Source organism: Cyprinus carpio, chromosome B6 (genome assembly GCF_018340385.1).
Source record: "Cyprinus carpio isolate SPL01 chromosome B6, ASM1834038v1, whole genome shotgun sequence".
NCBI classification, from domain to species: domain Eukaryota; kingdom Metazoa; phylum Chordata; class Actinopteri; order Cypriniformes; family Cyprinidae; genus Cyprinus; species Cyprinus carpio.
In genome coordinates, this window is record NC_056602.1 from 17,852,542 (window position 1) to 17,871,877 (window position 19,336).

The 19,336-nt window shown below is 35.3% G+C and overlaps 1 protein-coding gene across 6 annotated transcripts in view; it reads left to right on the plus strand.

Annotated features, from left to right (window-relative positions):
- Positions 1-19,336, plus strand: part of LOC109092740 (dedicator of cytokinesis protein 7-like) — a 46,868-nt gene that overhangs the window by 15,799 nt on the left and 11,733 nt on the right. For 2 of the 6 annotated variants that reach the window (XM_042725995.1, XM_042725996.1), the window contains exons 15-41: positions 1,846-1,963; positions 2,091-2,161; positions 2,402-2,540; positions 3,339-3,440; positions 3,820-3,906; positions 3,994-4,225; positions 4,940-5,104; positions 5,232-5,401; positions 6,704-6,796; positions 7,564-7,653; positions 8,078-8,173; positions 8,279-8,419; positions 9,160-9,273; positions 9,356-9,523; positions 9,642-9,781; positions 10,190-10,359; positions 10,480-10,634; positions 10,897-11,079; positions 11,330-11,465; positions 11,606-11,702; positions 16,083-16,179; positions 16,271-16,405; positions 16,545-16,697; positions 17,466-17,624; positions 17,701-17,801; positions 18,520-18,712; positions 18,799-18,942. In XM_042725995.1, coding sequence (XP_042581929.1) covers positions 1,846-1,963; positions 2,091-2,161; positions 2,402-2,540; positions 3,339-3,440; positions 3,820-3,906; positions 3,994-4,225; positions 4,940-5,104; positions 5,232-5,401; positions 6,704-6,796; positions 7,564-7,653; positions 8,078-8,173; positions 8,279-8,419; positions 9,160-9,273; positions 9,356-9,523; positions 9,642-9,781; positions 10,190-10,359; positions 10,480-10,634; positions 10,897-11,079; positions 11,330-11,465; positions 11,606-11,702; positions 16,083-16,179; positions 16,271-16,405; positions 16,545-16,697; positions 17,466-17,624; positions 17,701-17,801; positions 18,520-18,712; positions 18,799-18,942 — 3,649 coding nt within the window. Of the gene's footprint in view, positions 1-1,845; positions 1,964-2,090; positions 2,162-2,401; positions 2,541-3,338; positions 3,441-3,819; positions 3,907-3,993; positions 4,226-4,939; positions 5,105-5,231; positions 5,402-6,703; positions 6,797-7,563; positions 7,654-8,077; positions 8,174-8,278; positions 8,420-9,159; positions 9,274-9,355; positions 9,524-9,641; positions 9,794-10,189; positions 10,360-10,479; positions 10,635-10,896; positions 11,080-11,308; positions 11,466-11,605; positions 11,703-13,751; positions 13,770-16,082; positions 16,180-16,270; positions 16,406-16,544; positions 16,698-17,465; positions 17,625-17,700; positions 17,802-18,519; positions 18,713-18,798; positions 18,943-19,336 lie in introns of all 6 variants that reach the window. The other 4 variants (XM_042725998.1, XM_042725999.1, XM_042725994.1 and 1 more) reach the window with 3 other exon arrangements.

Sequence of the window (19,336 nt, forward strand, 5' to 3'; positions counted from 1 at the left end):
TTCAGTAAAAGTGGAATTTTTTTTTTTTTTTTTTTTTTTGCTTGCCAGCTAACTTGTTTTATGTGTGCTGTGCTGCTGCAGTGATGTATTATCATTGCCCTGCTGCACACTCAGACTAACTGCTCCTGTTCAGACAGGTGCGCACAGTTTGGCCTCAATCCACATTTGTGGACACAGCAAACACAACCAGACTCTCATTGTCTACCCAAGGGCCATTCAGGGTGTAGAAGCTTTTGTGTCAGTGGTATGGGAGGTCTGCACTGTCCCTTCTTACACCCTGCACCAAATAGAAAATGATTAACACGTTATTATTTGATGGGTTTTCTGAACTAAATAGAACTTAACTGGAATCGCTCCACGTTTTTAATTTATTTAATCTCTCTTTGTGTGTGTGTGTATGTGTGTTCAGCTGCAACTAATATTGAAACATTTAAAATATTTTCATGGAATAACAAACTGTTGATGATTGAATGTACAATGTAAAAGTCTCCCTTACTCATTTTTTCCCTTTTCAACTTGAACAAAAGATCATAGTATGAAATAAAAGTAGTTTTTGCACCACATTAGAGAGGAGGTTGTATTGAGAGTGCATGAGAGATTTGTGCTCCTTGGAAAGTCTGTGACCTTTGCAGTCTGTGTGGTCTCCCGGGAGAGTGCGTTCCACGTCACTGCAGTATTTCTGTCCGTTCCTGCAGCTACTGTAACGGAAACAGCTGTGCAACAAAAATCTATGCAATGAAAAGATCAATGGGGATTAATGTTAAAAAAGACATTTTCACATGCGACCAGAAATTGATTTTGAAGTGTAAAACTTGGTGTAAATTACAAGTTTTTTTTTTTTTTTTTTTTTTTTAATGCTATTCTTAAATTGATTAGTTGTTTCATGTAATTTTTTAGAAGGGACTATTGATTTCATTTTAGTTTTTATTTCATGGACACATTTCTATTTAATTTTTAAATATTTTTATTTCAGTTAAAGGGATAGTTCATCAAAAATGAAAATTCTGTCATTAATACGCACCCTCATGTCGTTCCAAACCCCTAAGACCTTCGTTCATCTTCATCATAGACAGCAAGGATCCTTATATGATCAAGGCTCAGAAACATAGCAAGGAGATCGTTAAAATATTCCATGTGGCATTAGTGGTTAAAGCATAACTTTATGAAGCTACATGAATAATTTTGTGTGCGAAGAAAACAAAAATAATGACTTATTCAACAATTTGTCTCCTCCACGTCACTCTTGCTCCATTTTGGAGAGTATCATATACGTAAACATCATATGCTGTTCTGTGTCAGCAGCACCATATACGTGAATACGCTGTTTACGCTGTTAATGCTTTGATCTGAATGTAAACAATGTATCTGCGTACAAATTGTTGAATAAAGTTGTTATTTTTGTTTTCTTTGTGCACAAAAAGTATTCTCTTAGCTTTATAATATTACAGTTAAACTACTGATGTCACATGAATTATTTTAACGATCTCCTTGGTACGTTTCTGAGCCTTGATCGTGTAAGGATCCTTGCTGTCTATATGGGAGGGTCAGAGAGCTCTCGTAATGCATAACAAATATCTTAATTTGTGTTCCGGAGATAAACGAAGGTCTTACAGGTTTGGAACGACATGAGGGTGAGTATTTAATGACAGAATTTTCATTTATTAGTGAACTACCCCTTTAAGGAACGATCTGTGACAACAGAAAAACATTTCTAAAGTTAACTTACTGGAACTTCTTAATATATTTAAAAAATAAAATTAGATTCCAATGTTGTTTTATTGAATAAGAGCATCAAACTTTTGATGTTAAAACAATTTCTCTTTCTCTGTCTACCTGTGTGTGTAGGAACCTGCTGTATGTGAACCCACAGAGCCTGAACTTTGCTAACCGTCAAGGCTCAGCCCGTAACATTACAGTGAAAGTACAGTTCATGAATGGGGAAGATCCTAGTAATGCTATGCCTGTAAGTTTTGACAGAATGCATATCAATTTACAGTTTTCATATGACCAAACATGTCATAGAGAAGCACTCTCTTGACTTAGGGAAATGGCATAATATGCTTACAGTTCTTCACTCCTTGGTCTCTTAGGTAATCTTTGGAAAATCCAGTTGTGCAGAGTATTCAAAGGAGGCATACACTGCTGTAGTCTATCATAATCGGTGAGCTTTAACATAATATCATACATCAAAAAATTATGACTTCACCCAGAAGTCTTTAACATGAGATCATACATCAGTAGATGGAGCGGCAGGGTCAGTTTTATATGAATTTGAAACAACTGTTGGTCAAGTTTTTGTTTGCTTTTGTATAAGAGATGGATTATAGACACTGACATTTTAAATAGTTTTTTTTTTTCTGCTTATTTATTTTTTTCTGTATATCAAATGTTGTTTCCTCAGATCACCAGATTTCCTTGATGAAGTTAAAATCAAGCTACCAGCCTCGCTGACCGACCATCACCACATCCTTTTTACTTTCTATCATGTCAGCTGTCAACAGAAACAGAACACTCCGCTGGAGACGCCTGTTGGATACACGGTACATCGCTTTCCACACACACACAATTAAAAAAACGTTCACTCAGCAAGGAAGCATTAATTTATGTTTCAAATGAATGCTTTTATTTTGAACTTTGTTTTCATTAAAGAAATCACAAAAATATTACCCAGCACAACCACAAGTGTTTTTGAGCACTATCAGCATATTCATTGAATCCTGAAGATTCACGTGTTCAGCAGTAATGGTTGCTGAAAATTCAGTGTAGCCATCACAAATAAATTACATTTTAAAACGTATTAAAATAGAAATAAAAATGTTAATTTTCACATTATTACAGTTTTACCCTATTTTTTGATTCAATATATGCAGCCTTAGTGAGCATAAACTTTTGAATGATAGTGTACATGAACACAAAGATTTAATTTTCTAATTTTCACACATGCTAATAGAGAACACTTCTATAAATCTGTACACACATTTTGGCAACACGTCACCTTTCAATAACAAAGATGGAAATTAAGATACATTGAGAATAGTTTTGATATCGTTGCTGGTTGTTTAGACTGTTTAGACTAGTCTTAAATGTTAGTTATCTCATTTTTTCTGCAAGACTATTCATACATTTATAATTCATAATTTTAAAATCAGATGCATAAAAATGTAGATTGCTCTAATTTGAATCTGAAAAGTAAGTTATTACCACTTAAGAGTCTTAACATAGTTTTGTTTAATGTTAACATAGTAGAGTGGTGTTTATGCAACTGGCCCCTGAATCATGGCTTTAATGCCTTAGGGGGCATACCTATAGTAAATGGTATTTCTCTTATTTTTCCTCAGTGGATTCCCATGCTGCAAAATGGACGCTTGAGAACAGGTCACTTCTGCCTTCCAGTATCTCTGGAGAAACCGCCTCAGTCTTACTCTGTCCTCTCTCCTGATGTAAGTCCATTTCTGGCACACAGCACACAAAGTTAAATATGATAGTTTCTTTGAATGGCCTTTTTTAGTATCTAGTATCATGTATCCCTCATTTATATAAAACAATTGTTAAAAGACTTTCCAAATTGGTCATTGATGTTGTCAGATAAATAACTTTTTGAACCTTGAATTTTTTTTCTTATCATTACCCTTTTTATACAGACCAAGTTCTGATATTTTTAAATGTTTTTGATTTATGATACCTGTGTTGTTAGTAATGCTGTAACACTACAGTGGGACTTATGATTTGAAGGAAGTGTGTTTGAGAGTATTTTAGTGTAACAGTGTGTAATAATACAAAGAAATTATACTGCAAGTTCATTCATGCATTTGTGTGTAGGTTCCCCTTCCTGGGATGAAATGGGTGGATAACCACAGAGGGGTGTTTAATGTAGAGGTTGTGGCTGCATCTACCATCCACACACAGGTAATTAGTAGTTAAATTGTCAAAGTACTGATTAATAGCCCACTTCAAGCAAATGCATTCTCTGATGTGTTTCTTTCCTCTGCCCAGGACCAGTTTTTAGATAAGTTCTTTGCACTGGTGCATGCGCTGGATGAGCACATGTTCCCTGTGAGGATAGGAGACATGCGCATTATGGAGAATAATCTGGAGGCTGAGCTAAAGTCTAGTATAGCAGCTCTAAATTCCTCTCAGCTGGAGCCTGTGGTGCGCTTTCTCCACCTACTGCTGGACAAACTGGTGTTGCTGATGGTGCGGCCACCTGTCATTGCCGGCCAGATAGGTACCCTCTGTCCTCCAACCTACATAATCTCAGAAAAGTTTTACTTTAAAGAGACAGTTCAACCAGAAATTAAAATTGTCATCATTTGCTCATGTTTCTTCAAGAACTGAATGACTGAATGGTGTTCTTCTGTGGAACAGAGAAAAATAGTTTGAAAATAGTTTGGGCTCTGATGTTTGGTTCCCAACATTCTTTAAAATTTGTTTTGCGATTCACAGAAGAAAGAAATGCATACAGTTTTGGAACAATATGGGGGTAAATAAATGACGACAGAATTTTCATTTTTGCATGGATTCAGTTTAACTTATCGAATATTAAAATGGTAGTTCGATGACAAATCAAAATTAACATTTACTCCAAACCACAGATTCACAAACAAATCAGTCTTTAAATCAGTTTTTTTTCAACCAGTTTAACCAGCTCACATATCAGACTGAAAGATTTGTTTGTGAGTCAGATCAGCAATTGGTTGTATAACTTTCTAAATTGGTCTTTTAAATGGTCAAAATGTGCTAGGAAAATTATAAGTTGTTGAATGTTGTATTTGTAATTTTTACCTCTTTTCAGTCATTTTTCTTCCATATTAAGTGCAACTTTTTATTAAATAAAAATAGTATATAGTTTGATTGTGAGAACTGCATAAAAAGTTGTAAGTCTCCTGACTTTGGCTGTTGTTTCTTAAAGATCTTGTGTTTTATTTTCTCTTTACTGTAGTGAATCTCGGTCAGGCTTCTTTTGAAGTGATGGCATCCATAGTGAATCGTCTACATAAGTACTTGGACACTAGTCAAGATATGCATGGGAGAAACAGCCTTCTCTCCTCATATATCCACTATGTCTTCCGCCTGCCCAACATGGACCCCAACTCCCCCTCTCCAGGTCAGGTTTCACCTTGATCCTTTGATTTGTGTCTCTCAATCTGTGGCTTTTGGAGAGTTGATGATTGGTTTAGTTAGTTGTCAATCAGATGTATTTCAGTTTTGATGTATTCTGTTCTGCGTAATAGGCCCAGGAGGATTGGGCTGTTCAGTGCATTATGCCACCATGGCTCGTTCTGCTGTTAGACCTGCAAGCCTCAACCTCAACCGCTCTCGTAGCCTCAGCAACAGCAACCCAGACATCTCCGGCACTCCAACTTCCCCAGATGATGAAGTACGGTCCATCATTGGCAGCAAGGTAGGTAGACACATTTCAGCAGCTCTGTTGGTTATAATTTATTTCTAATAATATTATAGATGCATCATCGTTTATATACACATCATAATGTATTTTATTAGTTCTGTTAAGACATGCTCTGATTGCTCCAGCTGGATGTGAGTAATTGTATTCATTATTATGAGTGCATTTATAGGTCATTGACTTTCTGCAGTAGATTACTTATTTCGCTGATCATCAGCAACTATCAATGTTACAGATCAACCTAAAGCTCACCAGCAAGATGAACTTTAGCTGGAACATTTTATGTACTTAACCCATGTTACGCAATCTTGCAAAAGGAAAAACAAAAATGAACTATAACACAATGAATGAATGTGTGGTTGAGACCATTGGGTATAATCCATTCAACAATTTGCCTTTGAATGTATAGCTGATAGCTCAGTTATTTGTTGAATTGTTGCACCCAGTTCATACAAGGAATTATGCAAATCATATGTTTAGCAAATCTACATTTAATAAGTTAAGCAGTTTTTTTTTCTTTCTTTTTTTAAACTGCTCCAAATTACATTGCAAATCTGTTGAATGTTCTCATGATGATTTCAGAAAAAATCACTTCATACACTACTAGAAATGTTTGGGGTTAGTAAGATTTATGCTTTTGAAAAAAGTATCTTCTGCTTTCCAAGTCTGCATTTATTTGACCAGAAATACATAAAATAATATTGTGAAATATTATTAATTTAAAAATAACTGTTTTCTAGTTAAATATATTTAAAAAAAATACTTTATTCATGTGATGGCAAAGCTGAACTTGCAGTATTCGTTACTCAATTCATCAATGTCACATGATCCTTCAGAAATTATTCTGATATGCTGATTTTGTTTGACAATGTAAAAATCATTCCTTACTGACACTTTTGATAAATTTATTGCATCTCTGTTGAATAAAAGTATTAATTTACTCCAAACTTTTGAAAGGTAGTGTACATGATGTAGCGGTCATGACTTTCATAATGTACCAAATGGTCTGAAGATGTTTAAAGATGTTTTATTTGAGGTATACTTATGAATTTATTGGTGCTAACCAGTGATCCCTTTTCCCCCATTGCAATAAATGAATCAGCCTGATTTCACATTGTGCGTTCTCTGTGCTAACTCTGTGCTAACTTGATACTCTAACCTGTTGCTGTTCAAAGATATGAAATAATATAAACTAACTTGCTCACTTGATCTCATTGACCTGTAACTTTTGACCTTTCACTGTTCCCTGGCTTGCTTGCGTCTGCCCGTGATCCTTTTGATGCCACCCTTGGCTTGCAGGGCTTAGATCGCTCCAACTCCTGGGTGCATACAATGGGGTGCAAAAGCGCCCCCTGGGGGACCAGCCCTGGCTCATCATCCGATGCTAAGCAGGTCATTCTGACTATCCAAACCCCAAATACAAAGCAGAATCCCCAACTTCACACAGTCGTTCCCAGTAGCACTAAAACAGCAATATATGATAACTCCATGGCACACTCCTCTTCTGCTTCCATTTTCCTTTTTTTTTTTTCTTTTTTCAATTTTTTCACTCTTCTTAAACAGTCATTTCCAAAGCCACCTCATTTTTTTATTCACCATTTCACTCTAAAAAGCATTGCATGGGCATAACTAACCAATTTCCATTTTCTCTCTGCTTGGCATGTTATTATATGCTGCATGTACATGTATGCGTGTGTGTGAATGTTTTGTTTGTCTGTTTGTTTGTTTATTTTTAATAACCGGCACCTGGTTAAGACTAATAATTTTCTTTTCTCATTACTCAGTGCCTGTAATAGCCTTATTCATTAAAACATTACATGCAGACTTTTTATTTATTTAATTTTATTTAATTTATTCAGCCGCACACCAAAACACTTTTTAAAATCTCTTCAGTCTCCTTACTGTGTAGACTATATCCCTCGGAATAGCTATTTGTCTGATGGAAACTAAATGTTTAATGTAAAAGTAATTGCATTTTTTTAATTACTTATTTATCTATTACAATATAACAGGTTGTGCAGTCTCATTCTGTATTGTGTTTTGTGCGTGTGGGCTGAGGGTGTGTGTGTCTGTGTGTAGGTATTGGTAGTGAATGGCACCACATACTCTTGTCCTCCACACTAATCTTTTGTCACCCTTCCATTCATCCCCACCCGTAGGCCATGGAGCGCAGTGGCAATCGCATGTCATCGCACACTGAGAGCGCCAGTTTCTTGCAAACATTAACAGGACGCTTGCCGACCAAAAAGGTAGAGACCCAATTCCCGGAGGGCAGGAGCCGACCCCCTCCTCGCCTCACCTGCGCCTGTCTGTCTTGGAATGACTGGATGTTGTTGTTGATGTTGTTTTGTTGCTGTGGTTGTCATGTTCTTGTGGATGCTGGCACCTCTTTACTATGAATGCACCTGAATACTGTTTGAAGAGGGAATGATTTGTCACCTGTGGTATGGAGCACCCTGTTGGTCTTGCCCCGGTAACGGGTACTGTGTTCGAATGGGATGTTTATCTGTGTTTAATGTTGGATCTGTAGAATAATGAATCCTCCCCACTCTTGCAGCAGCACAGTGGACCTTATGTCAAAGGACCGTTTCATACCCCATAGTAGAACTAAGATATACTGACCTATATGCAGTGTATTTGAATGCTTCTTTGATGGTTCCTTCCTGTTCTCAGCTTTTTCATGAGGAGCTTGCCCTGCAGTGGGTGGTCAGCAGTGGCAGCGTGAGGGAGGGAGCCCTGCAACAGGCCTGGTTCTTCTTTGAGCTTATGGTAAGAACTACCACAATCATTTATCCCCATGCTTCCTCCTTTATGATCAGAAGTGTAGCATCTGTTATTGTGGGGGGAAAAAAAGAATGTTTTTTCTCTTTTCAGGTTAAGAGCATCATTCACCACTTATACTTTACTGACCGCCTGCAGTCCCCTAGGAAGAACCGCTTCCCTGAGCGCTTCATGGATGACATCACCGCTCTGGTTAGCACCATTGCAGGTGACATCGTCTCACGTTTCCAAAAGGTGAGGACACGGCAACAACATGAAATAACTTTTATTTTGTTTTAAATAATAATATCATTATTATATTACAAATATCATATGTACAACATATTCCAGTTTTGCCCATAAGTTAAATTTGCATCTTTGGATGGAAACATAGCTAGTGTTACATGATCCTTCAGAAATCATTCTTATATGCTGATTTATTGTCAGTGTTGGAAAAGGTTGTGCGGATTAATTATTTTTAATTTTTTTTGGAACCTATGATGCCTTTTCCAGGATTCTTTGTGAAATAAAAAGTTAAAAATAACAGCATTTATTCAGAATATAACTTTATTGTATTTTGTAACAATATACACTACCGTTCAAAAGATTGAGGTCAGTACCTTTTTTTTTTTTTTTTTGGAAAGGTATGTATGCTTTTATTCAGCAAAGATATGTTAAATCAATAAAAAGTGATAGTAAAGACCGATATTTTTGCAAAAGATTTCTTTTGCATAAATAAATGTATGTATAATTATAGAATTTATAATATTATTAATTTGCTTTATATATTTCAGTGCATGCTACATATGATATTGATATGATAATGGTGAACATGTCATTTAAGTATAATTTAAAGTTCGATGGTTAATTCTTGCAGATGATCAGTCAAGAAAAAAAACATGATTTCCAGGATGTTTGTTTATTCTATTTATTTTAAGCTTTTGAAGTGCCGAGTTTGCTGTTTCATGTTTGTCTTTACTTTTTTGTCTTTTTAGGATCTTGAGTTGGTGGAAAGGCTCAACACCAGCTTAGCTTTTTTCCTCAATGATCTCCTGTCAGTCATGGATAGAGGCTTTGTCTTCTCTCTCATCAAAACCTACTGGAAACAGGTACCTTGCAATTCAGCTCCAAACATGCTATGTATTTTATACATTGTCTTTTCTGATTACCTTCTATTCCTTCTATTTCCAGGTGTCCACTAAGCTCTATGCACTACAGAACCCCACTCTAGAGTCTCTGAGACTAGACTTCCTGAGGATCGTCTGTAGCCATGAACACTATGTCACTCTAAACCTGCCCTTCAGTCTACTTACACCCCCAGCCTCCCCCTCTCCTTCAGTCTCCTCTGCCACGTCTCAGGTATGAACACTAACTGAGAAAGTTAACTGTAATAAACTCTAAATTACACCAAAATTGACCAAAATGTGAAAACCTTCCTAACGTTTTTTTGTTTTTCTTTCTCATTATCTTCGACCAGAGTTCTGGATTCTCTACCCATGTGCAGGACCAAAAGATTGCCAACATGTTTGAGCTGTCTGTGCCCTTCAGGGAGCAGCATTACCTCGCTGGTCTGGTTCTGACAGAGCTGGCTGTAATACTCGACCCTGAGGCTGATGGGTCAGTACCCTGGTGTGTGCCCTATTTCCATTCTTAACTCTTCAAGAACTACAGTTTTAAAACTTTTGCTATTTTAATATATTTTAAAAAAGTGTGTCTATCTATCTATCTATCTATCTATCTATCTATCTATCTATCTCTCTCTCTCTCTCTCTCTCTCTCTCTCTATGTATGTGTGTGTGTGTATATTATATTATACTTTTTAAAAACAATAATAATCATTAACTATAATAAACAATTATTTAGTCTTTTAGCAGATGCTAACAAATGAGCACAATAATTATATTTACAATTATGTATATTATTATTTTTTTTTACATATTTAATTATTATGTAATTCATAATTTAAATTAAGTATTTTAATTATTTATTTCATCTATCAAATATGTCATTTTACTCTTGCTATAGGATGTTTGGTCTTCATAAGAAGGTCATCAGCGTGGTTCATAATATGCTGTCCAGTCATGACTCGGACCCACGTTATGCTGACCCTGAGGTCAAAGCTAGAGTTGCACTGCTCTACCTACCTCTCATAGGCATTGTGATGGAAACCCTTCCCCAGCTCCATGATTTCACCGGTATGTTCATAGATTTTTGTATCCTGCACATGTTGTATTGTAAATATGCCATGTAATAAGAACATCCACCCATGTTGCTGTTTTTCTTTAGTCTTTTTTACCTTACTTTTACAATCGTAGAATCCCATAATCAGTGGGGGCGTCCTGGTGGTCCAGGTACCGAGGAGCAGGAAGCTGAGGGCAACAGTATGATTAGCCAGACTGTTGCAATGGCAATTGCAGGGACCTCTGTGCCACAGATGTCACGGCCTAGTAGTTTTCTGCTCAATCCACAGGTATTGTGCCCTCACTTACTGGTTTCAGTGTGTGTGTGTGTGTGTGAATGACAGAAATGACACCCTTCGCATTTAAAGTAAAGCCATTTTTTTGTGCACATACTTTTTATTTTCAAAAAACTTAAAATGCCATGGATTGAATTCTTTTGAATGAAAATAAATTAGACCAAAGCAGTGTTATACAACAAGAAAGCTACATCATGCAATGTCTGAAAAGGAGAATATCAATCCTTCTCTAAAATCTATACATCTTGTTCTCCAGGCCACCCGTCAGCATGGCTCGTTCTCAGCTGAGTCCAGTCGTAGTCTGCTAATCTGTCTGCTGTGGGTGCTGAAGAATGCCGATGAGATGGTGCTTCAGAAATGGTTCACTGACCTGTCTGTCTCGCAGCTCAATCGCCTGTTGGACCTGCTCTACCTCTGTGTCTCCTGCTTTGAATACAAGGTTTGAATAAGCTTCATAGTTGAGGGAGCTAATACCAAAGGTATTAATCAGATGTGTCTCCACCACACTTATGGATCTCTCAGTAGCAATATATCTCCTTCACGTCTGTTTCCGTTTCTGTTCATCTCTAAAGAAATGCACCTAGTCTGCTCTATTATGTTCTTTCACAAACCAAGTGAAATTAATTAATGTTTGTGTGTTTCTATCCATCCATCTCATACAAAAAAAGGCCCATTTTTTGTTCATGCAGGGCAAAAAAGCATTTGAACGTATGAACAGTCTAACCTTTAAGAAATCCAAAGACATGAAGGCCAAGTTGGAAGAAGCCATCCTAGGCAGTATTGGAGCCAGACAGGAGATGGTGCGACGGAGCAAGGGGCAGCTTGGTTAGTTTAAAAAATATACACACACACACACACACACATACATACATACATAAATTATATGTATATGAACAATATTCTGTTGAACTTAACTTGGTTGACATAACTTGATGTTGCCCTTTCTCTTCTTTTGTACTCCACAGAGAGAAGTCCATCAGGCAGTGCTTTTGGCAGTCAAGAAAACCTGCGCTGGAGAAAAGACATGACCCACTGGCGTCAGACTAGCGAAAAGATGGACAAGTATGATTTTATTTAATTTATTTATTAATTGATTTATTTATTTATTCTTTTTGTTTCTTTTTGTTTAGTGTGTTCCTGAGCCAAATTAAAGTAGGTGAACTGTGACTTCCATTTCAGTTATGCAGTGTTCGTACATGGTGCTTAAAGTGCTTGAAGTACTTTAATTTGACTTTTTCAAATTTAAGTCCTGGAAAACCGTTGAGAACTGCCATATTTATGAAAAGGTACTTGAAAAGTACTTAAATGTTTGAAAGGCAGTATATATGAAATTAGTATAAATTTTTGTTTTCGATAAAAATAATATTTTCTCGCAAAATTAACCATGCATCGCGTCTGATATAAATACAGAGCCGTTTCTCTTTTCTTTAAGCTGCACACGAGATCTCGCAATATTACTCCTGGAGGTGAAAAGCGGTCTCACGAGATCAGTAAAAAGTTGATTTTGTGGTAAAACCTTCGATAGTGCTTGCATCATATTGTTCGGTCTTTTATTACATGTGCTGTTTGTTTAGGTTTCATTTGAGAAAGCGTATAAAGTCTGACGTACTTTGTGTTGCACTGTTATCATGTACGAGCTTGGAGCATCTTCATCTCAGCAGCTTGGTCCACAAACTCTTCCTCTGCATATGCTGTGATTTTGGGCTGCTTAAGGTTCATTTGGGAAAACAGTGTGCATTATCGTAAATTGTTTATATAACTATGCAAACACAGGAGAATACATCAACATATTTCTATTATGTGATTTGTTGTACATCGCTATATGAAAATAAAGTTCAAACCCTTGCTCTGAGTTGGAATGTGGCGAAATATTAAAATTACATGGATTTAAACATTGTTAAATCACGCAGAAAAATGAAACATCACCAGGCCGTTACGTTGTTTTTTAAAAGTGTTGTTAATGTAAATTACATGTGATTACTTGGTTTTGATACTTTATTTGAACCAGTTATTATTGTCTCATCGTTAGTATATATAAGTGTAGTCAATATAAAGCCTGTTTTTAACTTAGTTAGGTCTATTTTTATTACTAAAAAATATCAGATTACTCCGTTGTTAAAATAATCAGTATTACTTGATTACCAAGATTATCATTAGTTAGGGCTCTAGATTAGCTAAATGTTTCAAAATACAACTACATTGTTTTGCTTTTTGTGATTAAAAGACAAATATTTTGTCATTGAACATTTCTTAAAAATAGTATTAAAATACTGTCTCGTTCTAGTAAAAAAAGTATCTATATTTTGTCTCATCTCGTGAGCTAAGTGTATTGTCACACCCCTAGTGTCTATGAGCGTGATGTAGCTCATAACTTTCCAGGTGTATGATGAATATATTATATATTCATTAAAAAAAAAAATCACTTTAAATAAGGAAAGCGATAACTTTGCCATAGTATTCTTTCAGGTTGCCACAGCCATTGCATGCTTTGCATGTGCTGAACTTTATTTGTACCATTTTGTTTTATTAGTTTATTTATTAGAATTTGAAAGATAATAATGAGATTGTGATCTCTGATTTTAGTCCTTGAAAACAAAAAAAAAACAGTGCTTGAAAAGTCCTGGAATTTCATTTTGCAGTTTCTGTACAAACCCTGATAATGTAACCTACCTGATAAAAGTACAAACTTTGTAATGTGGTCGTCAGTAGCTAGTCTAGTAGTACGAGTGGGAAAAAAAGAAAAGAAAAAAGTAATAATAATTATTAAGTTTAAATAATAAAATGCAAAACTGGTATTAATTTAAATAATAAAAAAAAATATTCTTATCTTTATTTTTTAGTTTTATTTTTTTAGTTTCAATTATGTTTTCTTTTAATTTAGTAATTAGTCTGCCTTAAAGATTTATGTTTTATTTTTTTTGTATTATCTATGTGTTATGTATGGTTAAATTAAGATAACTGCTTGCTTTCCTCCCGTAAAACTATTAATTTTATCCCATTCTTAATAGTATGACCCACATTTCTTCATAATTATACAGAAACAACCATTAACCATTTGACCTCAAATAACCCCTTTATTTGACCATGTTCTTTCATGTACTGTGTGTTTAGGGGCCAGAGATCAGTCAGGTATTGTACAGCTGAAGTGTATTTTGCTTTCAATGACCGCTGCTTTGCTTCAGACCTGAATTTAAAGCCCCCCTCCCTCTTGCTTTGGTTCTGCTCTCCTCTACTGGTGCTTGGATTGGTCTGGATGCAGTTATTAATGACCACTGACCAGAATCTGATTATTTATTTTGGGAGATGGAGTAGGATGCAGCTTGGATGATGTGATTCTGTTATAACCAGTTTGATTATAACAAGAGTGCAACATGGCTCTTTAACCAGCCTCTCCGGTCCAAGATTTAGCAGTGAATGATTTCAAAATTTTTACAATTTAATTTAGTTACTTTAATATTCACTGTCAAGTTAATGAGCTACGAGAAGTATATTGTATAGTTATATAGTCATATTGCTCTCTTTAACTTACATTTTGAAGAACATTCTGTATCTAATAATGATTTAATTTGGAGAATTAACATGGTGGCAGTTGTCCTTAATGAGTTCAGTGGTTCTCAACCTTTATTCCTCCGTGATCCTAATCCTAATACAATAAAAATAATCAAATAATAATAAATAAATGTTTTAAGCATTTATTAACTTATTAAAAGAACATTTTGGTTGCTTGTGTTTTAATTAGCTTGTATGAAAAAAAAAAATGCCTGTATGAAACCATTTAGTTTAGAAGTGTGTAACACAACACAGTGAATGAGATTATGGGTATTTTGTTTTGATGAGATTTATTTTTGGTGTCACATTTTTTCTGCAAAGAATTGCCTAGGTTATGAGTTATAGTGAAAGCTTTTGTTTGTCATTTTGAAATGTAGTATTCGTATTTAATATTGGAGTAAAAATCTCATCCTTTAGTGAATCTTCTGTACCCCTTTTGCTGCTGTTTAGTGGTGGCCCCTCAGTTGAGAACCACTGGTCTTAATTCATTCAGTTATATTGAAACATTTTGCCGATGTTTATTGTTTGATGCCATTGAATAACCTTCTGTAATCACTTGGCTCCTTTTTTCAGAAGGACAAGTGTCTGGCAGTGTGGGTGCTTCCGTACATTCAACTCTTTTTGAAACAAATCCTATTCAGTGGCCCACCCATTCATATTAACATGGGCCCTTTTAAAATGCCACTCTAGCTCCTGGAGCCCCTGTGTGCTAACTGATTTTCAGTATTAAATTGCATTTAAAGTAAAGCAGCAGAAAAAAATCATTTTACGGTTTACCTGTGGGGTCTAAATGTAATAAATTACTGTACTAAATGCTTAAGTTTAATTTAGCATTTAGCTTGTAAAAAAAATAGAGTATCTTGATGAGTAAAGCCTAATCACGGATTGCACAATGTATGCACACAGTGAACCTCCAGGTGCAGAGTTGCAGTTTAACAATACAGTATTACTACATTTTCAAAAACCTTTTAACAACAGACCATCCTCTCTGCTTCTAACAATGATCAGCCAAGTCTGTGACAGGGCTCTCTCCTTCCCTATAAAGGGTTATGATACAGTTGTTTGTGTGTGGCCTTTTTTGAATGAATCATGTACCATACAGGTTTAAGGGAATTCCACTGCACAATGAAAGAAGCCAGGAACCCTTCTTAGTTAGGTTTGTAAGCTCCCTAGGATATGCTTGCACATCTACAGTTCATGTGAATCGTTAATCCTCTTTAAAATGATTAAGCCTAACTCAAACCTATCAAGATCAGGTTATAGAACTTAATTTTTTTTTAATATTGAGATTTTTAAAAAATATTTAAATATTCAGTGCATTAAATATTTAAATATTAATGTATTCAGATTAAAACTAAAATGTATTTATAGATGAAAAAAAAACATGTTTTTATAATATTTATGTAGTTTTAATTAAATATTTTGTTTTAATATTTAAACATTTATTATTAGTCCATAGGTACAAAAATCTGGTCTGTACTTTACAGATTAGTATTTATGTTTAGTTGTAGATGTTTAGTGCATTTATTATTATCATTGATAATAATAATAAGTGTAAACATTGTCCATATAAAAAAAATTAAAGTCTGTAATAATATAGATTAGAGTTAATTTATTGTTTGTTATTTATTTTCAAAGCATAAAGAACAAGTCTATGTAAGTCAAAGTTTGGGTTAACATTATACAGATTTTACAACAAAGGCTAGGTCAAAAACTTACTAAACTATGCAGAAATGAATCAAAATATTTGCTCTGTATGCAGAGGACACCCTTCTTCTGTATACACTCACTTGAATGCTTGTGTGGAGATTGCTGTGGCGTTCTAGGATCCACTTGCTGTTGTACCTGCTATATTGCACCACTCTAAACATTCATTACCTCGTTGTTTGTCAGGACCAGGGCTGAGCTGGAGCATGAAGCAATTATTGATGGCAACCTGGCAACTGAAGCTAATCTCATCATATTGGATACACTAGAAATAATAGTTCAGGTAATGATCTCAACTGCTATCAATAACTCTCAATATTTTAACACAGAAGACATTTATTATAACTATGATGGTTCCTCTATGTGCCATGTAGACCGTGTCAGTGACAGAGTCCAAAGAAAGCATTCTGGGAGGGGTTCTGAAAGTCCTGCTACACAGCATGGCATGTAATCAAAGTGCCCTATATTTGCAACACTGCTTCGCTACACAGAGAGCTCTCGTGTCAAAGGTGAGTGAACGCTGATCAGGTCAAAGAGTAGAATTTTCTATTAAGTTTGTATCGACCAATTTTGCTTGGTGATTGCTGTCTTTACATGAAATAGTGTATGATCTCTTGTGAAAGTGTCTAAGTCTTAATGTGCATTTAGTTTCCAGAGCTGCTGTTTGAGGAGGAGACCGAGCAGTGTGCTGACCTGTGCCTGCGGCTCCTGAGGAATTGTAGCAGTAGCATCAGCACCATCAGAGCCCATGCCAGCGCCTCCCTCTACCTCCTCATGAGACAGAACTTTGAGATTGGAAATGTGAGAAAGATTAAACACACTCTCTCATAATCAGCATAAATAATAGTAGATTGTTTGTGCCCCTCAGTTCTGTGCCACATATAAGCAAATATGGCATTTTTCATTTCATTTTCTATTATATTACTTAATACAACACCATTGAAAGGTGTACACTGATTTATATTATAATATATTTTAAAATATAATTGATTCTTGTGATGGGAAAGCAGAAATTTCAGCAGCCATTACTCCAGTCTTTAGTGTCACATGATCCTTCAGATGATCAAGAATGGTGGTCAGTTTCATTAATGATTAATCAATTTAATTAATTAATAATTTACAGTGTGTTGCGTGATATTTTTTGAAAACCATTTATGCAAGATTCTTTAATAATAATAAAAAAAAACCAATAACAGAGTTCAAAAGAGCAGCATTTACCTTGAAATATTAATCTTTTGTAATATCATAAATGGCTATACTGTCACTTTTAATAGATTTAATGCATCCCTGCTGGAAAAAAAGTAATAATTCCGTTCCAAACAAAAACTTCTGAACCCACATTTTTGAACAGTAGTGTATATTTATAAAATATTATGTATGAGTACATATATATTTGTTATTTATAAATAGATTATGTGTAGTTATGTATATTAAGTTAACTATTATATATGTATAAACTATATTGTATATATACCATATGTTTATTACTTCAATTTTTTTAAACAGTATTTAGTCTCTGTTTATATGTGAAGAGCTTTATTGTGTGTTTGTTTGTTTTCTTTCCTGCAGAACTTTGCACGAGTGAAAATGCAGGTGACCATGTCTCTTTCGTCTCTGGTGGGTACGTCCCAGAACTTCAATGAGGAGTTTCTGCGGCGTTCGCTCAAGACCATCCTCACATATGCAGAGGAGGACCTAGAGCTCAGAGAAACCACCTTTCCTGACCAGGTGAGGCTCATAAATCTTTTCCACCCTCTATTTGCTAGTTCTGGTCACAAAACACTGATTTTGACTCTGGTTTCAGGTTCAAGATCTGGTGTTTAACCTGCACATGATTCTTTCGGACACTGTAAAAATGAAGGAACATCAAGAAGATCCAGAGATGCTAATTGATCTGATGTACAGGTACTGTTTTTAGATTTCGGAATGCATCACATCACATTGTTGTATTATTCAATACACTATTAACTGACATGAAATTAAACTAGAATATAAAGTAGATATTTTTAAACCCATTAAAATGTTGTACATTTGACATACACTCTATTTATGCTAAAATATATTGTTTATTAATAACTACCAACTGTTTTTGTAGTGACTTTTTTTTTCTTTTCTTTTTTAAAAAAAACCACAATATACTTTTATAATATATACAATATATTATAACTATATTATATAATATACACTAAAATTCCAAAGTTTAGCGTCAGTATTTTTTTAAAGATATTAATACTTTATTGGAGGACACAAAAAAAATGAATTGTTCACAAGTAACATTAAAGATATTTATAATGTTACAAAATATTTCTATTTCAAATAAATGCTTTTCTCCTGAATTTTTTTTTTTTATCAAGGGAATATATTGTGCTTTCAACAAAAATATTAAGCAGTACAACTTGTTTTCAACATTGATAATAATGAATAGACATGTTTCTTGTCCACCAAATTAGCATATTAGAATGATCATGTGGAAGCTGGATTAATGGAGAAAATTCAGCTTTGCATGAACACATTTTATTTGAACATATTAAATAGAACAATTATTTCAATTGTTATTCCACAATATTACTATTTTTACTTGATATTTTACTGGATAGACAAATGTGTCCTTTCTGTTATGTAGGATTGCTAAGGGTTACCAGACATCCCCGGATCTACGACTGACCTGGCTGCAGAATATGGCTGGGAAGCACTCAGAGAGGAATAATCATGCAGAGGCAGCTCAATGCTTGGTACACAGCGCCGCCCTGGTGGCCGAGTACCTCAGCATGCTGGAGGACCGCAAGTACCTGCCTGTGGGCTGTGTCACCTTTCAGGTTCCTGCCGCATCCTGTGACACAGATAACTTGTCGGTCATTTACTTTTTAATTATAATATATTCATGAGATCTTTCTTACTGCAGAACATTTCCTCTAATGTGCTGGAAGAATCTGCTGTGTCAGATGACGTGGTGTCACCAGACGAGGAGGGCATCTGCTCTGGGAAGTACTTCACTGAGGCAGGCTTAGTTGGGTTGCTGGAACAGGCTGCAGCATCCTTTTCTATGGTGTGTTATTTACTATGTGGTTTAAAAGACCTCTACTTTATTACTATGACTTGGCTGCGTTCTGTTTGTTTTAAAGGAATAGTTCGGCCAAAAAAGTACTCCACTTCAGGCTATCCAAGATGTGGATGAGTTTGTTTCTTCTTCGCAACTGATTTGAAACAATTTAGCATCGCTTGCTCACCAATAGATCCTCTGCAGTGAATGGGTGCCGTCAGAATGAGAGTTCAGAAAGCTGATTAAAAAACCTCACAATAATCAATGAGTTATTGACACGGCTAATCGGCAGTCCATCAAATAATTTTGTGAAGTGAAAATCAGTTTGTATTAAACAAATTCATTAAGACCTTTTACACTTTAAACCGTTGCTTCAAAAATATGAGTCCTCTATCCATAA